This window comes from Pelodiscus sinensis, chromosome 22 (genome assembly GCF_052426305.1).
Source record: "Pelodiscus sinensis isolate ZL-2025 chromosome 22, ASM5242630v1, whole genome shotgun sequence".
Classification (NCBI taxonomy): Eukaryota; Metazoa; Chordata; order Testudines; family Trionychidae; genus Pelodiscus; species Pelodiscus sinensis.
The window spans coordinates 6597099-6618725 of NC_143073.1; the positions used below are offsets into that span (position 1 = coordinate 6597099).

Sequence of the window (21627 nt, forward strand, 5' to 3'; positions counted from 1 at the left end):
TTCCAGTCCCCACCCCCTTCTATCCACTGGAGCAATCCCCCGGCCCAGAACCTAGGAACCCTAACACACAAATCACCAGCACATACTCCCCATCCCAACACGCAGAACAGAACCAAGGGTTCCGCGAACCCACTCTGCTGCTCCAACCACTAGACCGCCCTCCCTGCCCAGGCGGTGAAAGGAGCCTAGCGCCCAAGGGTCCCAGCTCGCAGCCCGTGGATCACACTCCCCCTTCTCTGTTCTGGGAAAGGGTTGCACAGCTCTAGTGTCACATCCCTAGATCTAGCCACTAGACCACACTGCTGCCAGCACATAAAGCAGGTCCATAAGGGGATGCGGGAGTAAAGGCACACTTGAGCCATGTGTGCTCTGCTCAGTGGGGAAACTGAGGTCCGGAGGCTAAGTCAGTGGTTCCCAACCAGGGGTCCAGGGCGACGAGCAGGTTTTGGAGAAGGAGGGCTGCCAAGGGCCCAGGGTAGAAAGCCAAAGCAGCATCGTGCAGGGCTGCCCCCCAGGGCTCCGAGCCCCGCCACGAGGGGCGAAAGCTCAAGCCACTTAGCTTTGTGAGGCCCCCTCTTGCTACACCCTCACAGTGGCCCTGCCTTTTAGATGCAGAAAAGCCGTTGTTGTGGCACAGGTGGGGCGTGGAGATTTTGAAGCACGTTGGGGGAGGGGCGCTCGGGAAGAAAACAGCCGAGAACCCCTGTGCTAAGTTTCTTTCCTAGCAGAGAAATTAGCCCAGGTCTCCCACATGATAGGCCAGGGCCCTAACCACTAGGCATTCCTGCCTCCCCAGCATTTCACTAAGAACCAGGTGGGGGTTGGTCTCCTGGGCCCAGCAAGCCATGTCCCTCTATCCCAGCCTTTCCCAGCGCCGGAGCAGGATTCTGGGATCAGGGCGGTGTTGCCTGTAAAACCGGCCTGGGACCTGCGGTCTCTCCTCACCGCTCGTGCTAAGGACGCCACAGAGCCAAGCAATAGCCCTGGCTACCAAGGAAAACACCTTGCGGGAGCCTTGCCCATGCTAGCCCTTGCTCTGTCTATCCCCTGCACTGGGGAAGCATCCGTTGTCTCCGCTGCCAGGGTACTAGCCCAGGTGCATGCAGCAAGGCATTTGCAAGTGTCAGGCGAAGTTCTGCAAGCCGATCCCCCTCCCCACCCTCCCAGATCCCCCAGCGGCTGGACTCCCTCTGTAAGGACACCAGGGGGAAGGTGTTTAAGGGGCCCGGTTTCAAGAGGAGAGGCACCAGGAAGGAAAGCACAATATCTCGGACCCCGGGCAGGCCGCCGCCAGATCTGTATTTTCCTGGCGCAGAAACGAGCCCACGGTTAGGTCAGATGCTCCCTGGTTTAATGCTGCACCGCCGCTACCGTGCAAATCACTTACTGAAGGTTCTGGACCCAAGCAGCTGATTTTGTTTACAACGAACGCAGGGGGAAAAGGAGGAGGGAGGGAACATCCCAAACTGGAGAGGCCTGAACTGTTCAAAAAAATATTCACAGGCACTTTACACCTCTCAGGAGGGGAGCTTAGGTGGTGGTGGTGCCTGGAAGGGTCTCAGCTGAGATCAGGTGCCCTTTGAGAGACGATCCCTGCCTCAAAGAGCTCACAGTGTAAAAAGTCCAAACATAGACAGTGTCATTGTCCTTGCTGAGAACATAGGGAAACTGAGGCCTAGAAAGATAAAGAAATAGCACTAAAGCCTGCTGCTGTGAGAGAGTATTATCCCCTAGTTCATCCTCCCTTCCTAGGCAGGGGGGTAGGACACAGAGCCTTGCTACCACCCAACTAAAGGAGACTCTCCCTTCTGGCCGAGCAGTACAGGGTGCATGACACGCAGTTGCACAGTCCTGGCAACGTCATATATGAGCACATTCTCCACAGCACCAGGGGAACAATTCAGGCCGGCACAGCTCCAGGCAGGAAGACAGGGGCATGGGAATAAAGCAAAACCAAGCCGGGGCACATGGAATAAACACCATGGGGGTAGGAACCCCTGGCCAAATCAGCGAAATGGGACAGCACAAAGTAGCAAGAGGGTAGAAACTTCTCCCACCCTTGGAGGCGCCCCCAGTGGCGGAATCAGCCTGTTGCCAAGTGCCTGGCCATGCTGGGAAGCGCTCGCAGGACGATCCTGGCCAGACTCAGTCCCAGTCTCCTTTCAGGTTTTCCCGTCTCCCCCTCCCCCCATCTACACACCCACCATGATGCCTGCAGTTCTCCTCTGCCCTCCTCCTGGAGCAGCTGCCACTAATGCCCAGTGTCCTCCTGGTGCCTGCTGGCTGCCACGATGCCCACAGGGCTCTGTCCTGCCCCTGCCAGGGCTTCCCCTGCCACCCTGCCAGCCGGCACGATGCCCACGGATCCCCCTTGCCAACTGCTCTTCTCCACTCGCTCTCCTCTCCAGCCATTCCCACTTACCACCCCCGTTCCTCTTCTGCGCCCAGTATCCCCTCTGATCCCGCGCCAGCTTCTCCAGTATAACCCTGCTCCCGCGCCAGCTTCCCCAGTATCCCCTCTGCTCCCGCGCCAGCTTCTCCAGTATAACCCTGCTCCCGCGCCAGCTTCTCCAGTATAACCCTGCTCCCGCGCCAGCTTCCCCAGTATCCCCTCTGCTCCCGCGCCAGCTTCTCCAGTATAACCCTGCTCCCGCGCCAGCTTCCCCAGTATCCCCTCTGCTCCCGCGCCAGCTTCCCCAGTATCCCCTCTACTCCCGCGCCAGCTTCTCCAGTATCCCCTCTGCGCCCGTGCCAGCTTCTCCAGTATCCCCTCTGCTCCCGCGCCAGTTTCCCCAGTATCCCCCTGCTCCCACGCCAGCTTCTCCAGTATCCCCCCTGCTCCCGCGCCAGTTTCCCCAGTATCCCCCCTGCTGCCCCGCCAGTTTCCCCAGTATCCCTGCTGCTCCCACGCCAGTTTCCCCAGTATCCCCTCTGCTCCCGCGCCAGCTTCTCCAGTATCCCCGCTGCTCCCACGCCAGTTTCCCCAGTATCCCCTCTGCTCCCGTGCCAGTTTCCCCAGTATCCCCTCTGCTCCCACGCCAGTTTCCCCAGTATCCCCCCTGCTCCCACGCCAGTTTCCCCAGTATCCCCCCTGCTCCCGCGCCAGTTTCCCCAGTATCCCCTCTGCTCCCACGCCAGTTTCCCCAGTATCCCCTCTGCTCCCGCACCAGTTTCCCCAGTATCCCCTCTGCTCCCGCGCCAGTTTCCCCAGTATCCCCTCTGCTCCCATGCCAGTTTCCCCAGTATCCCCCCTGCTCCCACGCCAGTTTCCCCAGTATCCCCTCTGCTCCCGCGCCAGTTTCCCCAGTATCCCCTCTGCTCCCATGCCAGTTTCTCCAGTATCCCCTCTGCTCCCACGCCAGTTTCCCCAGTATCCCCCCTGCTCCCGCATCAGTTTCCCCAGTATCCCCCCTGCTCCCACGCCAGTTTCCCCAGTATCCCCCCTGCTCCCGCATCAGTTTCCCCAGTATCCCCTCTGCTCCCGCGCCAGTTTCCCCAGTATCCCCCCTGCTCCCGCGCCAGTTTCCCCAGTATCCCCCCTGCTCCCACGCCAGTTTCCCCAGTATCCCCTCTGCTCCCATGCCAGTTTCCCCAGTATCCCCCCTGCTCCCACGCCAGTTTCCCCAGTATCCCCTCTGCTCCCATGCCAGTTTCCCCAGTATCCCCCCTGCTCCCACGCCAGTTTCCCCAGTATCCCCCCTGCTCCCGCGCCAGTTTCCCCAGTATCCCCCCTGCTCCCACGCCAGTTTCCCCAGTATCCCCTCTGCTCCCATGCCAGTTTCCCCAGTATCCCCCCTGCTCCCACGCCAGTTTCCCCAGTATCCCCTCTGCTCCCACATCAACTACCCCAGTGTCCCCCCGCGCTCCCACCAGCTGCTCCGATCGCCTCCTGCTCCGGCCGCGGTGCCACGCTAAGCCCAGCCCCACCTCTGCCGGCTCCGTCCCGCTGCCTCTTGCCGCCGCCGGCCTCCATGGGCTGCGCTCCGCGAGCGGCCGGACCCTCGTCGCCTCTGCCCGGGCAGCCGGGTGCAGCCGCCGCTGGGGAGGGAGGGACGCGCTGGGCAGGGGAGAGGAGTCGCTCCCCGAGGAGCGGTGGCTGCAATAGCGACGGGCGGGCTGCAGAGGCGCCCCGCCCCCAGCCCTGCCCCCCCGCCCCGCACCCCTGCACCCCCCAGCGTCCCCCTCATTCCTCCCCCAGCACCTCAGCTCTGCAGCCCCCCCGCCCCGCACCCCTGCACCCCCCCAGCGTCCCCCTCATTCCTTCCCCAGCACCTCAGCTCTGCAGCCCCCCCGCCCCGCACCCCTGCACCCCCCAGCGTCCCCCTCATTCCTTCCCCAGCACCTCAGCTCTGCAGCCCCCCCGCCCCGCACCCCTGCACCCCCCCAGCGTCCCCCTCATTCCTTCCCCAGTACCTCAGCTCTGCAGCCCCCCCGCCCCGCACCCCTGCACCCCCCCAGCGTCCCCCTCATTCCTTCCCCAGCACCTCAGCTCTGCAGCCCCCCCGCCCCGCACCCCTGCACCCCCAGCGTCCCCCTCATTCCTTCCCCAGCACCTCAGCTCTGCAGCCCCCCCGCCCCGCACCCCTGCACCCCCCCAGCGTCCCCCTCATTCCTCCCCCAGCACCTCAGCTCTGCAGCCCCCCCGCCCCGCACCCCTGCACCCCCCCAGCGTCCCCCTCATTCCTCCCCCAGCACCTCAGCTCTGCAGCCCCCCCGCCCTGCACCCCCGCACCCCCCCCAGCGTCCCCCTCATTCCTCCCCCAGCACCTCAGCTCTGCAGCCCCCCCGCCCCGCACCCCTGCACCCCCCCAGCGTCCCCCTCATTCCTCCCCCAGCACCTCAGCTCTGCAGCCCCCCCCCCCCGCTCCGCACCCCTGCACCCCCCCAGCGTCCCCCTCATTCCTCCCCCAGCACCTCAGCTCTGCAGCCCCCCGCCCCGCACCCCTGCACCCCCCCAGCGTCCCCCTCATTCCTCCCCCAGCACCTCAGCTCTGCAGCCCCCCCGCCCCGCACCCCTGCACCCCCCCAGCGTCCCCCTCATTCATTCCCCAGCACCTCAGCTCTGCAACCTCCCCGCCCCGCACCCCTGCACCCCCCCAGCGTCCCCCTCATTCCTCCCCCAGCACCTCAGCTCTGCAGCCCCCCCGCCCCGCACCCCTGCACCCCCCAGCGTCCCCCTCATTCCTTCCCCAGCACCTCAGCTCTGCAGCCCCCGCTCCTGCCTCGCCCCCCGCCCCCCAGCGTCCCCCTCATTCCTTCCCCAGCACCTCAGCTCTGCAGCCCCCGCTCCTGCCTCGCCCCCCGCCCCCCAGCGTCCCCCTCATTCCTCCCCCAGCACCTCAGCTCTGCAGCCCCCGCTCCTGCCTCGCCCCCCGCCCCCCAGCATCCTCCCAGACCCGCGTCTCCCCCGCCCTGAGCCCCCCACCTCTGGGCCCTCACCCCCATCCCCCCATCCCCCCGCTGCAGCCCTGCACGTAGGCGCTGGGACTAGGGGTGCGAGTGGCGCTGCCGTTCCCCCCGCTAGGAGAGGTTTCCATCCTTTCTCAGCATCCCTGTCCCTGCATCCCTCCCCTCTCCCCAGCCCAATGTCTCCCAGGACCGGACCCCCCCCCCCCTCCAGTTCTCCCCCAATCCTCCCATCCCAGCATCCCCCCGTCCGCCCCCTCCCGCAGCCAGTCCCCCAGCTCAGCTCCCTCCTCGCAGCCCCAGCCCTGCTGTCTCCATTGCAGCCCTGCACCCCCTACCCCCTCTCATCCCTTCACAACCTCTGTATCCCCCAATCTGGCATCCTCCCATCGCATCCCAGTTGGTACCCAGGCACCTTGAGGCTAGGTCAGTGGGTCCAACACAGAATCTGGGCAGAGGGGGAGCATGACCCAAGAACCTCTCCCAAGAAAGGCTCCTGCCCACCCCCACTCAGATTTTCCGTGGGGGGGGCCCATTCTCTCCTCCCCCCGAATTTCTTTGCTCCCTAGATATAAAGCTGCAAGAGATGTCCATGCTGGGAACAGATTCTTCTCCCTTGGGGAAGTCTCTATGGTTTGCCTAAGCTTCCAAGGGAAGTCAGGGTTTCTGGTCCCCACGATGCTTGGGCTTTAAGCCAAGCTGTCGAAAGAGAGTAGAGTCTAGTGGTGGGAGGAAGGGGGATGGCTGTCAGGACCCCTGGGTTCTATTCCTTCCTCTCCATGTGACCTTGGCAGAAACCCTGGTTCTGTGCCTCAGTTTCCCCCCCTCTGTCCCATGGAAACATTGCTGCCTAGAACCTCTTGCGGAGTGGCTGGGGAATGGCAAAGCATGGCCAGGCTTTGCGGATTATCTTCCTGTGCCAGGCACCCCGGTCTCAGCCTCTAGGGCTGGGCACCGCGTCTGGGGCCCCTATGCTGCAGGCAGCTCCCAGACTCATGGCCCTGAGAGGTGGGACAAGCCTCCTAAAGAGCCCCCCTCCCCTCACGCACACCCTCTCAGCCCCTTCTCCCACAGAAGGGACAGGCATGAAACTGTGAGTGTAGTTGTGGGGCTGCCCTCCTCCTGCCTATGCAATCTCCTCTTCCCCGGCATTGGCCAAGCTGTGTGCAAATGCCCCCAGGGGTAGGGCTTCACCCCAGCTCTGTTTCGCCCTTGCCCCTTTGCCCCATAACTCTCCTCATAGGGAAACCCTCCCACCCCAGATGTTGCCCTCCTTTGTCTATGCCTGCACCCAGCCCTAGACAGGGGCCCTAGAACATGCCAAAGAGGGAACCCAGGCCCCCTCCAGCAGATGTTTCTGGGGCAAAACAGCAAAAGCCCCTCCATTGGGGGGTGACGGGTGGCAGAGGTTCATCAGGTCCCAGAGGCCGGGGGAGAGGGCCTAGGGGACTGTAAGCCAGCCGAGGGCAGAGCTAAGGGGAGAAGCATGGAGGCCTTCATCCCCAAGGGAACCCCCCTCTCCCAGCAGGGCTTGTCCATCCCAAACTCCCCATGCCCCTGTGAGAAAGGGCCAGGCTAGAGGGGCCGCAGGGCAGGACTTCTGGATTCCCTTCCTAGCCCAGCCGTGAACAGGCAGTGTGGTCTGGGGCAAGCCACTTTGCTTTGGCGGTGCCTCAGTTTCCCACATGGGGGGCAGTATCATCCCATGGGGGGGAGGGGAAGCTACTGGGTGTTTGCAAAGTACCGGGCTAGAGAGGGTCTGGGGGTTAATGTCTCTGGCTGCCCCTTTCCAGCCCCCTACGGCCCGAGGTGCCCCCAGCACCCCTGATTTTCGGAGGGGCTGGGCACCCACAGCCTCTCCGCACCCCGGGAGCCTCCCCGGGGACCAGTAGTTTTCCACGCGTGGCTCCCGGGAGCAGCACTCGATTAGCCGGGCCTGGGCGCCCGCGTTACACAACCAGCGCCGGTGCAGGAGGCTGGACCGGCCCGAGCTGCCTGCTCCTCCCCCCGCCACGCCGCCGCCGCGTGACCGCCCGGCCCAGCCAGGACACGCCCCCGGGCGGCACGTGCGGGCAGCGTGGGCAGGGGCTACTCCGGATTTACACACCGCCCCCCCCCTCCCATTGCCTTGCATGGACTACTCCGGATTTACACACCGCCCCCCCCCCCATTGCCTTGCATGGACTACTCCGGATTTACACTCCTTTCTATTGCCTGCCGTGGGCTACTCCGGATTTACACCTTCCCCCATTGCCTTGCATGGACTACTCCAGATTTACACTCCTTTCTATTGCCTGCCGTGGGCTACTCCGGATTTACACCCTCCCCCATTGCCTTGCATGGACTACTCCGGATTTACACTCCTTTCTATTGCCTGCCGTGGGCTACTCCGCATTTACACCCCCCCTCATTGCCTTGCATGGACTACTCCGGATTTACACTCCTTTCTATTGCCTGCCATGGGCTACTCCGGATTTACACATCGTCCCCTCTGCCTCCATTGCCTTGCATGAGCTACTCCGGATTTACACCCCTTTCTATTGCCTGCCATGGGCTACTCCAGATTTACACCCTATCTCCCCATTGTCTCCCGTGAGTTATGCCAAATATACACCACCTCCCCCATTGCCTTGCATGGGCTGCTCCACATTTACTCCACTTCCTCTGTTGCCTGCCATAGGGTACCCCGGATTTACACCGCATCCTTCAATTGACTTTCGTGGAGCTATCCATTCATTTTCAGGGAGCTGCTCCTTATTTACGCCATGTGCCTCCATTCACTTCCATTGAGTTACATTCTGTTTACACTAGGGTAACAGAACAGGGTTGATATCTAGGAGGGGGCTGCAGAAGTTACCCCACAGGTAAATCTGGCTCTGCTATTTGGGTTGTAATTGGTTCTTCCTGGGGGTAAAATTTGGGTTGAAACTGCAGGGGAAAGGACCCTGCTTCCGCCCTCCCAGATGGACATGTAGCTTGAGCCATTTGCCCCAGGTGGTGCAGGGCTGGGAATAGAACCCAGGCATCCTGCCTCGCCCCAGATAATTACCTGGCCCTGTGAAGTGCACATGGCCCTTTGCTGTGTCTCAGCAACCTCAAAGAGCATCCGGTGTAACATGGGGCAAGATGGCAAGCAGGTCCTACCCCGCCCCAGCTTGGAATACTCAGAATCACCTGCCTGTTCAGGAGACTCAGTCCTGAGCAATACCCCCTCCCCATCCTACCTGGCTATCCCAGCACTGCCCCCAGCCCATCCCAATGCTCTTCCAGCGCTCCTCTGCAGCACCCACTCCCCCGCTATTCCTGTGCTTGGCTTCCCTGCAGCCCTGTGCTAATCCTCACTCCCCATTTGCCTCCCTCCGCATGTAAATGTGCCTCACCCTACTGAACAGCCAGCACTGGGCTGGATCCGAAAGGGGATCCTGGACTGAGGCAGCCGGACGCAGACAGACCCTGGGTTCTCTCTGGCTCCCTGCTACTGCTGGTTTCCAAGTCCAAACTTGGACAAAACACAGCTGCTTCCCCAGAGTGGGAAAGAGGGTCCCCGGGGAACATTCTCCCTAAGGAAGAGCCCAGCCCCTCCCCCCCCCCCGCCGGCCCCCACTGTTTGCATAAGCAGGAGCTGAATTGGACCCCTCCACGAATCCCCCTTCCCAGGTCAAGCCAGCCAGGGACGGGACGGGATGGGCCAGCCAGGTGACATCAGGGCAAGTCTCCCTGTTCTGGTCAGGCGAGTTGCTGGCTAGAGAGCTACGCCCACTGAGGGACGCAGCTGGCACCCAGCGGGGTGCTGAGCCAGCTGAGCTGCATGGAGCAGGAGGGAAAGGGCCCCCCTGCCCAGGCTGTGGGTGGGATAGGGAGGTGTGTCAGGCTGCAGCTGGGCCTACGTGTGTCTTTGTGGCAGGCCGGGTGGGGTCACACAGGGGTGTGTAGTGTGGGGGTGTCACTGACTGGGGAGTGTGCGTGAGGGGTCCCCTTCTGGGCTGTGGCTGTTTGGCTCAAGCTGTAGCAGCCCCAGCTACAAGGCATCATGGCTGTGTGTGATGGAGGGGGCTTGTGTGTGTTGGGGGTGATTGGTGTGTGTGGCAGGGGGTGGGCTTGTGAGGTTTGATTGGTGGCTAGGAACAGGGGTGGGCTTGAATGGGGTCTGACGGGGGGGTGAACAGGGGTTGGGCTTGTGGGGGTGTGATGAGTGGGTCTGGCCAGGGGTGGGTTTGTGTGGGGCTGTGATTGGTGGGGATATAGTTGGGAATGGGTTTGTGAGGGCTGTGATTGGTGTGGGAGGTGATTGGGTGTGGCTGGGGAGTGGGTTTGTGAGGGCTGTGATTGGTGGATAGGATCAGGGGTGGTTTTGAGGTTTATGTGGGCTGATATTAGGGGAAGTAATTGGAAGCACTGGTTGGGGGAGGGAGGGAGCGAGTGCTGTGGTTTGGGGTGTGATTGATAGGGCTGATTTTAGGGGATTGTGAGTGGAGGGGGCAGGGATTGTGAGGACTGTAATTTAAATGGGGTATGGTTGAAGGAGCTGGTGGGGGATGTGTGGGTTGTGCTTGGTGGGTGTGGCTGGGGTAGGTTTGGGGTGATGGGGGTATGATTTGGGCTGTGCTCGGTGGGTGTGGCTAGGGGTGAGTTTGGGGGTGATTGGAAGGGCTGGCAGAGGGGTTGTGAGGGCTGTGCTTGGTGGGTGTGGTTGGGGTGGATTTGGGGGTGACTGAGGGTGTGATTCGGGTGGAGTTGTGAGGGCTGTGCTCAGTGGGTATAGCTGAGGGTGGGATTGGGGGTTATTGGGGGTGTGATTTGGGTGGGGTTGTGAGGGCTGTGCTCAGTGGGTGTAGCTGGGGGTGGGATTGGGAGTGTGATTCGGGTGGGGTTGTGAGGGCTGTGCTCAGTGGGTGTAGCTGGGGGTGGGTTTGGGGGTGTAATTTGGGTGGGGTTGTGAGGGCTGTGCTCAGTGGGTATAGCTGGGGGTGTGTTTGGGGGTGATTGGGGGTGTGATTCGGGTGGGGTTGTGAGGGCTGTGCTCAGTGGGTGTGTTTGGGGGTGATTGGGGGTGTGATTCGGGTGGGGTTGTGAGGGCTGTGCTCGGTGGGTGTAGCCGGGGGTGGGCTTCAGGGTAATTGGGGGTGTGATTCGGGTGGGATTGTGAGGGCTGTGCTCGGTGGGTGTAGCTGGGGGTGATTGGGGGTGTGATTCGGGTGGGGTTGTGAGGGCTGTGCTTGCTGGGTGTAGCCGGGGGTGGGTTTTGGGGTGATTGGGGTTGTGAGGGCTGTGTTCGGTAGGTGTAGCCGGGGGTGGGTTTTGGGGTGATTGGGGATGTGATTCAGGTGGGGTTGTGAGGGCTGTGCTCGCTGGGTGTAGCCGGGGGTGGGTTTTGGGGTGATTGGGGGTGTGATTCGGGTGGGGTTGTGAGGGCTGTGCTCGGTGGGTGTGGCCGGGGGTGGGTTTGGGGGTGATTGGGGATGTGATTCAGGTGGGGTTGTGAGGGCTGTGCTCGGTGGGTGTAGCCGGGGGTGGGTTTGGGGGTGATTGGGGATGTGATTCAGGTGGGGATGTGAGGGCTGTGCTCGGTGGGGGTAGCCGGGGGTGCGTTTCGGGGTGATTGGGGATGTGATTCCGGTGGGAATGTGAGGGCTGTGCTCGGTAGGTGTAGCCGGGGGTGGGTTTCGGGGTGATTGGGGATGTGATTCAGGTGGGGTTGTGAGGGCTGTGCTCGGTGGGTGTAGCCGGGGGTGGGTTTGGGGGTGATTGGGGATGTGATTCCGGTGGGAATGTGAGGGCTGTGCTCGGTGGGTGTAGCCGGGGGTGGGTTTGGGGGTGATTGGGGATGTGATTCCGGTGGGAATGTGAGGGCTGTGCTCGGTGGGTGTAGCCGGGGGTGGGTTTGGGGGTGATTGGGGGTGTGATTCGGGTGGGGTTGTGAGGGCTGTGCTCGGTGGGTGTAGCCGGGGGTGGGTTTGGGGGTGATTGGGGGTGTGATTCGGGTGGGGTTGTGAGGGCTGTGCTCGGTGGGTGTAGCCGGGGGTGGGTTTGGGGGTGATTGGGGATGTGATTCGGGTGGGGTTGTGAGGGCTGTGCTCGGTGGGTGTAGCCGGGGGTGGGTTTGGGGGTGATTGGGGGTGTGATTCAGGTGGGGTTGTGAGGGCTGTGCTCGGTGGGTGTGGCCGAGGGTGGGTTTATGACTTATCCTTGTAGGATGCTTCATGGAGGTTCTCGTCTCTGGCACGGTGCCATCCGTGCAGCGGGTGAACTGGTTTGGCTGTTGGCACAGAGCGGCCCGGCAGGCTCGTGCTGGGCGTGCCTCCGAGGAGCTAGCAGACGGGGCCGGCTCTGCAAGAGCCGTGGGGTAGAGCAGAGCAAAGACAACATCCTCTGCTCCGCTCCGGTGGCTTGTCCTCCCTTACCCAGAATCCCCCGGGGTCTGTGCCCCGCTCCTGCTTGCCTGGGTGCTCTTGCAGGGCCCTGTCTCCAAAGGTGCCGGTGGCTGCCCTGTAGGGAACGGCTCCGGGCCCACAGCAGGGAGGGGCTCAGTCACCTCCTGCCCGGCCCTGCGATGTCACAGGGGAGCCAGCTGGCTGAGTACAGCGATGGGCCTATGACAGGGGCTCCTAGCAGCTCAGCAGCCCCTGGCCTAGGGCTGCTGGCAACGGGACCCAGCGTCTTCTGCTGTCTTGCTCTCCCTTGAGCCTATTTGCCTCTTGCACCAGGCTAGGAAAGGGCAACAGTGGGATGCGCCAGCCCCCCTCACCCTGGGGCTTGGAAACTGCCAGGACGCTTGGCTGCACCCAGCCTGGCCTCTTGTGGAAAGAGCCCAGGTCACGGCTGCTCCTGACGGATCCTTTCCCTTAAGAAGCCGCCCACAGGTCCGTACCTCCCACTGGCATGGCGCCGTCTGCAGGAATCACTCAGCTCTGACACGCGGCCGCTCTGGGGTGGGACGCTGCCCCAGGATCCCTCGCCAGGTGCTGCATGTAGTGTGGGCTTGAACCAGCTGCCAGGCTGGCCCCCAGAGGTGGCTGCTTTTTGGCACTGCGGGGAGCTGTCCCTGTGCAGAGTTACAGGGCTGCTAACTCAGGCAGGGATTGCTCCTGGCTGGTGCTGCCAGCAGAGAAGCGAAGGGCAGCATGGCCCCAGAACCTGGCCTGGAAGGGGCAGGGAACGAGATGTCCAAGTGGTGGGTGCTTGATTTACTATGCTCCAGTGCCCGCCCCAGCTGCCAGACTGGCACAGGCAGGGGGCTGGGTTTGGGGCAGGCTGAGGGCAGCTGGCAGGGGCAGAGCGAGGGCTGGGGGCTGTGGAGGGAGTCCCATCCTGGTGTTTATGCTCCCAAGGGGGGCTGAGAACCTGTAGTTGGACGTGAAGCCGAGATTCCAGCCTATATATCCCGTTGGTTACCCTTCAATAGCCCACAAGCCAGCTCTGCTCTGGGGGGCGTGCCCAGAGGTGTGTGTCCTTCAATCCAGGCCCATGGCCCCTGCTATCTGAGCCCTGGGCATCACCCCCCCCCCCCAGCTCTGCCCGTGCCTCTCAATCCCGACCTGCAGTCCCCTGCTGTCCCAGCCCTGGGTTTCCCCCACTCATTCACATAGATTTCCTGGCACCCCTTGCTCCTGACCCACAGCCCCACACCTTCAGGAGCCCCAGGGCCAGAATAGCAGGGGGCTGGGGGGCAGGACAGTGAGGCATCACCAAACGCAAATACCCCCCCCCCCCAGATCCAGAGAAGCACAGTGAGCTCCGGGGCCTGCTTTGCCCCAGACTCTGGCGTGTCATGGGAGAGCTGCGATAAGAGCTGACGGTAAGTGCTTCCCACACGGTGCTAGGCACGCACGGGGTTACAGGAACCGCCTTGGACCTTTATCTGCCTCTGGCATCTCGGCCCGGCCACTCAGCAAAGCTCCTGTCTGGCTCATGTGCCCTGCTCACAGGAAACCACAGCCACCACTTGAAGGGAGACGCCGCCAAAGGCCCCTTCCCCAGCCTCCTGGGGGGCTGGGTCCCCCTCGTTCCTCAAGCTGGGGCACTGGGGGGAGTGGGAGCTGAGAAGGGTGGATCTGGGAGCCAGGTAAGGTGACCACGGCCTGATTTTGTAGGGACAGTCTTGATATTTGGGGCTTTTACTTACATAGGAGCCTCTTCCCCTCCCCCCAACCCTGATTTTTCTCCTTTGCTAACGGGTCCATCCTGGGCTGGGCTCCAGGAGCTCTGGGTTCAGTGTCCAGCAGGGCCACCGGCTCCTGAGGTGACCCTGAGGGCATCGCCCAACGTCCCTGTTCCTGCCTGGCAGGGCAACTCCAGCAGCCAGTCTCAAGCATCTCTCTTCCTCCCTGGCAACGGGATTCCCTGCGCACCCGCCAGGCGTGGGCCTCCCCCCCGTCCAGAGGGGCGTTCCAGCTGTGGCCAGCATTCTAGAATTCGGCCAGCATTCTAGAATTCGGCCAGCATTCTAGAATTCACCCAGCAGCATGTGGGAGCCAGATGTGCCCAGCTGCGCTGCTCTGCAGATCTCGTCCATTCCCCCGGGGGTGGGGGGCAGTGCCTGGTCGCAGGGGGCTGGGCAGACCCTCCTTTAGAAACCGGCTCCCTGTGTTCCCATTGGCCTCCAGCCCTGGCTGCCCTGACCAGGGTCTCCTCACTGGGAAAGGTCTAAGGGGCCAGTGGCTAATCAGGTGCTGGCATGGGGTGAGGGATCCCTGCCCCTCCCTCTGCCTAGGCAGCTTGGTCAGCCCCAGAGTCCCTGCACTGGCCATCCTCGTGCGGGACGTTAAAGGGCCAGTTGGAGGAGGCAGGCCACCAAGCCATGGGGCAAGTAAACAAGGGAGGATGGAAATACGTGGGCCAGGATTATGAGTGGGCAGGGGATTGCATGAGCAGCCCTGATCTGGACAGAGCCTGGCACCATGAGTGGCCCCACAGGGTCAGGCCCTCCAGGTGGTCCCTGCAACTCCTGAAGCATCTTTCTGCTCCTGGGCTCACCCGGTGCAGCCTCCCTTCCCGGAGCCCAGGGCCTGTGTCTGCACCGCGCTGGAGTTTGGAGTTTCTTGGAAACGGTCTCCTAGCCGGGTGCACCCGTCGATGCGTGTGTCCTCCAGGCTCTGCAGGAACGACGGGGAGGCAGCAGGGCTCCCTGGGGCCCTTGGGCAGGGAGGCGCCTTCCCAGCCCCTGTGCCGACAGATTTGGCTTGTCAGGGCAGCCCCGTTTCCTTCCCATCCCTCATTCCCGTGTCTTCCCAATCCATGTCCCGTGGGAACTCCTGAGAGCCTGGCGCCTCGCCCAACAGAACAGGCAGCACAGCCAGGCTCTGCTCATGTTGTGGGGCTGGGCTGGACCCCTCTCCCCCTCTCTGAGCCACTGGTAGGGGCAGAGCGTATGTCTCTAGGGCACTGCTGTATCAAGCAAGATCTTTCAGCCAATTCTGTATGACCAGCCCTTTGTGCTGGGGCAGCACTGAGATGTCCCACCAGAGATCAGGGAACCCTCCTCTACCAGGCACTGCCCAGGCACAGAGTAACCGAGACCAGGGCCCTGGCATACGGGGTGCTGCCCAGACACATGGGCTACGTCTAGACTGGCATGATTTTGCAGAAATACTTTTAATGGAAAAGTGCCAATCTAGATGCGCTTTGGCGCAAGAAAGCTTCGATGGCCATTTTAGCCATCAGGCTTTCTTGCACAAAAAAATTAAGGTGCCTGTCTACACTGGCCCTCTTGCGCGAGTGTTCTTGCACAAGAGGGCTTATCCCTGAGCGGGAGCGTGAAAGTATTTGCACAAGAAGCACTGATTTTTTACATTACAAAGTCAGTGTTCTTGCGCAAATTCAAGCGGCCAGTGTAGACAGCTGGCAAGTTTTTGCGCAAAAGCACTTGCTTTTGCGCAAAATCTTGCCAGTCTAGATGCACCCACGGTGACTGAGAGTGAGGCTCTGTCAGGCCAGGTGCTGCCCAGACAGCCTGAGAGACAGTCCCTGCCCCAAAGAAGTCACAAACAAGCTGAGACAAGATGTAACACGTGGATATGAAAAATCCTTCCCCTTGATTTCTCGTCTCTCATTGCACAATAGCTCTAGCGCTGTGGCTAGGGAACGTTCCCCCAGCTTTCCTTGTGTTTATTCCGGGAATTCCTGGGGCCCAATTCCAAAGAGCACCAGACAATCAATTCTTTGTCTTTGCCAGTGGGTTTCATTCATTAATTCAGCCGTATCAACCTGCCACCTGAGGATGGGAAATCGAGGCGCAGAGAGGGGAAGCAACTTGTCCAAGGTCACAGAGTGAGTCAGTGGCGGAGCTAAGAATGGGAATCCTGATTCCATGTCGCCTGCAAGAACCCCTAGCCCCTCCTTTCCCACCCAGAACAAGGGGCCTGTCTTGGCTCCTAAATTCCTATGGGAGAAACTGAGGCCCGGAGAGTCATTTTCCTTCCCCCCACCCATAGTACTACACAGTTGCAGAGCAGGGAATGGTACCTCGGAGTCCTGCACTCCCCGTGCCCCACCGTTCTAACCACCAGACACCCCTGCCTCCCACCCCACTCCCCTTTGCTGGGGCGAGGCAGGCTGTGGAGGACAGGGGGAGGCAGCCAGGCTGATCCTTTGCCCAGCAGTGCCCTCTGCTGGGCTTCCTACCGAAGGCTCTTTTGCATTTGATGGGGGCTGGGCACACAGGACCCCCTCTCCCCAGACCAGCAGCCCTCGTGCAGGAGCTGGCTGCTCCCACGCTACAGGTGGTCTGGGGTGACGAGCGCCCCGACCCCCGGCCTTCCCAGCCCGTTGGCATCCTGCCCGTTCAACACCCTGCCCCACTGTGGGGGTGGATTTAGGGCCTTGTCCATGTCACTTGTCCCCAGAGACCCGCCTGAATGCTGCGGTCGTGCCCTGCTTAGGACCTCACCCCAGAAGGAATGGCCATGCCTCCCCCCTCCCCCCTGGTTCGGATCCCCTCCAGCCCAGGGCTAACCGGGCCTCCCCCATGATCTCCCCCCTCCTCCAGACTGCAGATGGGAATAAAGTGGGGGTGGGGGTGGCTCTGGGTGGGCTCTGTGGGGTGGGCAGCGGTACCATCCTGCTGTTTGCAGAGCAGCGCCCTGGCCAGCCACCCTGCGGCTCCCAGTTGCAAAGCTCGACAGTGCTGAGCTGCGGCAAGGGGGCTGCGGGAAGGGGGGAGCACAAGGGGCTGGATCAGAGCCAGGGGGAGCCACAGTGGGACCGGTGGGGAGAGGGTGAGACAGGAAGGGGTCTGCTGGCCTGGCTCCCTCCAAACACGCACCTTGGGATTCCACGAGACCTGAGTACCTGCCAGGAGCTAAGCCCACCGCCCGGGACGGGTGGCTGGCAGCTTTCTCGGCTGTTTGCAAACGTGGCTGGCCCGTCTCTTCTGCTCCCTCCCCCGCCCCCCAGCAGCAGGAACCGGATCACGCTGTGGGTAGAGCGAGACACCTCCCCCCACTGCCAGGTGGAGAGCAGCTGCTGGAGCTGGAGTGGGGTGGGGAGGGGAGTGGAGGGGAGGGAGAGGGAGGGGGTGGGCAGTAAGGGAGCAGGGCACGGGAAGGGGGGGGATCATAACACATGTTCTCCATGCAGCCCTGGACCTCCCTCTGCTGCCATTGGTACCCCGGGCCCCCATCTCAGCCTGCCCCCGCCACGTGCAGCCACGGCCCGGATCCCACGCAAAAGAGGATTCTTTTTATTATCGAAACCCAAAGAGTTCGGGCAGCCAGTGCCCCCCCCCCCGAGAGCCTAGGGGCTGCACCCCATTCCTGGTGGGCCAGGCCGGGGTTGGGGGAGCTGTCATTTCGGGGGGCAGGAGGAAAGAGCTCGAGGGGGCAGAAGGAAGGGACAAGGGTGCAGTGTGGGGCTCCAGCCAAAGGACAGAGCTTCTGGGCAGTCGTCACATTCCCTCCAGCCCCCCAATGCTTGGCCAAGTCCCTTTCCCTCCCGCATGTCCCGCCTCCCCGGTCCCCACCGGGGACAAGCACCAGGCCTCAGGGTGTGCTGGGACCTAGCTGGGCAGCAGGGCGGGCAGCGGGACCTCGGCCTCGCCCAGCACAGTGTCCCGCCTCACACCGCAGCCCTTGCTGAGGGCCTTGAGCCGGAGGCTGCGGCCGGGCAGCTCGTGGGGCGCGAGGCCCTCGAAGAAGAAGTCCTCGTTGAAGATGGGGCTCCGGCTCCTCTGGACCACAGCGGTGCGCTGCTTCTGCGCCTGGCCGGGCCGCAGCTGCAGGGACACGCAGCAGCTGACGTGCCGGGGGGGGCAGGACTGCGGGTACAGGCCCTCGGCGCTGACCAGCCGGACGTGCAGGCGCCTGCTGGCCGGGATGTACTCGGAGGAGAGGCGCAGGCGCCCGCCTCGGCTCAGCGCCACCGTGTTCTCCTGGGCCACCCGCACGGGGCGGCAGATGAAGTCCAGGGGGAAGAAGAGAGGTGGGGCCAACCTGGCTGCTGACCCCCAGCTGGGCTCGGCCGCACGGCGTGGGATGCAGGGGCTGTTGTCCGCTGAGCTGGCGTCCTCCGTGGAGAGCGAGCTAGCCCGGCCCCCTGCCTGGGCATGCAGGGTGCAGCGACAGAGGGGCCAGCCCCCGTGGGCCTGGCAGGGTGGGGAGCGCACCAGCAGTGGGGAGCCGAAGGGGGAGGAACTCGTAGAGGAGGCCGTGTCGCTGTCCCAATCACCGGGCGGGGAGACAGGCTGCAGCACCAGGGAGAGGTCGAGGGAGACGCACTGGGGCAGGCAGGGGGTGTGAAAGAGGGACTCCCTGCGGCGTGTGTGGGGGCTCTCGGGCAGGATGGGGAAGCCCCCTGGGCTGGCAAGGTGGGCAGGGCAGAGCTGCTGGCTGGCCTCGCCCGTCTGGTCCAGGCTGGGTATGTGGATGACGTGCCGGTTGGCGGTGCCCATCAGGTCCCTGGATGTTTCAGGGCTCCTGGGCCCCTGGGGGCCCTGCTGGGAACTGGGATTCCTGCCTGGGGCTCTGTTCTGCAGGGTGGAGAGTTGGGGGGGGATGAAAAACTGGGGGATGCGGTCGGGGGTGAGGATGTTGGGGCAGGCAGGCGGCGGGCCCGGCTTCTTCGTGGCCCTCTCTCTGGAGAGAAACATCTCGGTGGAGTCGGGGGAGCAGGTCGCTAGGCTGCTGCCCCCTCCAATGGAAACCCCGATCCAGGGCCTGGGGTCAAAAGCCTCCTAAGAAGAACCAGAAGCAGCAAGTCAAAGCCTTGGAGGCTGCCAGGGGCTGGACCATTGACTTCTCCCCAGAGCTGCTTCTACAGCAAGGAGCTGGGGAGACCGGACAGATGCTGCCCAGCTGGAGAAAGGAACCAGGCCCTGTCTCATATCGGAGGCTGCCCCTGGGCCAGCAAACATCTCCTGCAGCTCCCTTGTGAGTAGGGTGTTTTCCTCTGCTGAAACCCCTCTGGCTGCTTAGCCGCCAATGTCCCTATGTTGGCACTAGCTTCTCAGGACAGGGCAGAGCCGTGCTAAGGGTCTAGAGTGAAAGGCGAGGGCCCTGCTGTGCGGGCGCATAGCTCCATAGCCGGAGGGGCTCCCAGCATTTCAGAGCTGGCAGAATCTGCCCCGTTGCCCAAGTAGGACCAGCCAACACGTTGTGCTGGTGTAGCCCTGGGACTGGAAGGTCTCAAATACTAAGCAGCTCCTTGTTAGTATAGTGGTAAGTATCCCCGCCTGTCACGTGGGAGACTGGGATTCAATTCCCCGATGGGGAGATGTGAAAATGGTTTGGGGAAGGGATAGCTCTGTGGTTTGAGCATTGGCCTGCTAAACCCAGGGTGGTGAGTTCAATCTTTGCAGAGGCCATTTGGGGCAAAAATTTGTCAGGGATGGTACTTGGCCCTGCTGTGAAGGCAGAGGACTGGACTCAATGACCTTTCAAGGTCCCTTCCGGAGATAGGCGATCTCAAGGTCCCTTCCGGAGATAGGCAATCTCCATTAATTTATTTAAATGTGGGTTAAACTTAGGGTGCCCATTTTACTGATGGGGTAACTGAGGCCAAGACAGGATTCTCACAAGGGGACCCAGGGAGACTAGAACCTAGGTCTGCAGGACTGGAAGTACTAGGCAGCACTGCCTCCCTACCACAGGCACCTTGGTACCTGGCTGCACCCCACCAAACCCCACTCTTGTCTCAGAGCTCGGCATAGAACCCAGGAGTCCTAACGCCCAGCCCCCACTTAGCCCCGAGGCAGCGCTGATTTTAAAACACTGGAGTAGTTCTTGCTCATAGCACAGAGAAATTTCTAAAAGCCCTTAAGCCCCCCTTCCTGCCTCCCTCCCCTCTGCAGGGCCAGGGGGTCACATCTGCAGAGCCAACCCAAACCCCCAGGGAGAGGCACAGCTGAGCAGGGGGGGGCACTGCTCTGAGGCCATGTGCCTCCCCACCCCGCATGCCAGGGCTTGGGAAGCTACCGGACCTGATTCACCAAAGGGTAACTTGCCAACGTGTCAATAGGGCAAGAGGCCAACTGCTCTGCTTAGAAACTGCACCCCCTTTGCCATCTCCCGTGCAGCCCCGAGCTCGAATCACCTGCCCACAGCCCCTCGCTGCAGCCTGGCGGGTTTCCACTCCCCCCCCCCATCCCCTGCAGGAGTCAGGCTGGAAAAGTTTGCTCATGTAAACAGCTCCCTCTTGGAGGTGGGACCCTGGCATGGTCCAGAACCGCAGCCCCCGTCCTTACCTGCTTTCAGCGTGCCCCTCCCCAGGGATCTCGGCGTCACGCTCCCGGCTTTGCCGCAGCAGCTGGGACCCACCAGCCTTTGCCGGGGGGAGTTATAGCGCTCGGCTCTCCACGTCACACTGAGCCAGCCGGCGGCCGGGAAGGGAGACAAGGAGTCTAGTGCTTGCAGAGTGACTTCCCAGCAGGGGGCTCCTCCAGAAAGTGTAAGCGCCAGGACCGGCCACGGATATTTAGAAGGACGCCTGGACGGGGGCAGGCAGGAAGCAGCCCTCTGGCTACCATCTGGGTCAGCCCAGATGCCACTGGAACAAGGCAAGTTGCCTTTGCTGTGTCTGGTCCTGGCGGCTTCACCTTGGTCACCCCTGGTCACGCAGGGAAGGGGGCCTTGGGCCACATGGCTGGCAAGAGAGATACCAGGAGAGAATTCTTCCGCCCGCTGTAGCCGCTGGCAGCACTCACACCGGCGCTGGGTTCAAATCTCCCGCTTCCAAGCCCGATGTGCTGCAGTTCCACTGCTCCTGCAAGGGGGAGGCCCCCGGCTAACACCTCGTTCTTGACTCCCCCCACAGGGCAAGAAGAATCCACTTGCTAGCTCTTCTGAATGGAGCACACGGCTCAGTTAGGTGACGCTCACGTCGAGGATAAAAGCCTACTATACCTGCACACCCGTAGACTCACTTGTCCCAGCTTGTGGATGTTTGTCAGGGCTGGGCAAGATGTGGTCTGCAGGCCGGATGCAGCCCACCTAACACTTTGATCCAGACTGCAGCAGGCTGCTTTCTATTTATATCCTGCTGCCCCTGCCACCGAATTTCCAGGCAGCAGCTCAGATAAGAGGATCCTATTTAAATGCCTTATGGCTCCCAGTCATGGTGCTACCCTGGCAGGGGCCGGAGCCCTGAGACCTTTAAATATCCGCAGCAAACACCGGCAGCTGCCAGGCAACACAGTAGAAGCCGGGCCAGGAACAGCAAACCCTTTGCCGTGTTTCTACTTCCAAGCCTTTGGCCCCGGACAATTCTGGGGGGAGGCCAGTCCCCAGGCTCCGCCTCCTCTGGGAGGTGGAGCCAGCCCATGAGCATGTTCCAAAATTCATTACGTGGCTCTCCTGAGAAAATGACTGCCCACCCCCATGTCAGTGGTGAACATCCCCCCAACCCTGACAGCCTAAGTCCCAGGAATCGCCACATAGCTCAACCGGTGGAGGCCTGAGTGGGCTCCCCAGTACCGGTGGTTAGCTGCATCAGTAGGAAAAGCCTCCAGGGAGGAACAAAGAGCAAGTTCCCCATTTCCCGGAGCATGATTCCCCCCGCCCCCCTGGCTCCTCCTTGCAGGGATCCAGTTGCTGCCTCGCGGAGGGTGCTGCAGACCCCCGGCCAACCTAGTGCATGGCAGGCTGACACTGCGCCTTAGCCCAGCTTGTTGGCTCAGTAACGAGACACGGGGCTGAGCCGTGGACGGCTGGGTTCACATCCGGCCCAGTGAGCAGCCGTCACTACCAGCTGGTGGCAGCACAGGGAAACAAGTGGCTGGGTCTCGGCCACGCT

The 21627-nt window shown here is 62.2% G+C and overlaps 2 protein-coding genes across 2 annotated transcripts in view; both read right to left on the bottom strand.

The window, feature by feature from the left end:
* The window catches only part of RORC (RAR related orphan receptor C), a 78156-nt gene extending 74072 nt beyond the window's left edge, over positions 1-4084 (bottom strand). Inside the window, exon 1 of the mRNA XM_075907070.2 lies at positions 3928-4084. Within this exon, the coding sequence (XP_075763185.2) occupies positions 3928-3973 (46 nt within the window). The 5' untranslated portion in view covers positions 3974-4084. The remainder of the gene's footprint in view (positions 1-3927) is intronic.
* Positions 4085-15233: 11149 nt separating this feature from the next.
* Positions 15234-21397, bottom strand: C2CD4D (C2 calcium dependent domain containing 4D). The gene is made up of 2 exons (XM_006119422.5): positions 20081-21397; positions 15234-18571 (listed from the first exon to the last, which is right to left on the bottom strand). The coding sequence occupies exon 2, from the start codon at positions 18485-18487 to the stop codon at positions 17399-17401; it is 1089 nt and encodes a 362-aa protein (XP_006119484.3). The 5' UTR covers positions 18488-18571; positions 20081-21397; the 3' UTR covers positions 15234-17398.
* Positions 21398-21627: the final 230 nt, after the last annotated feature.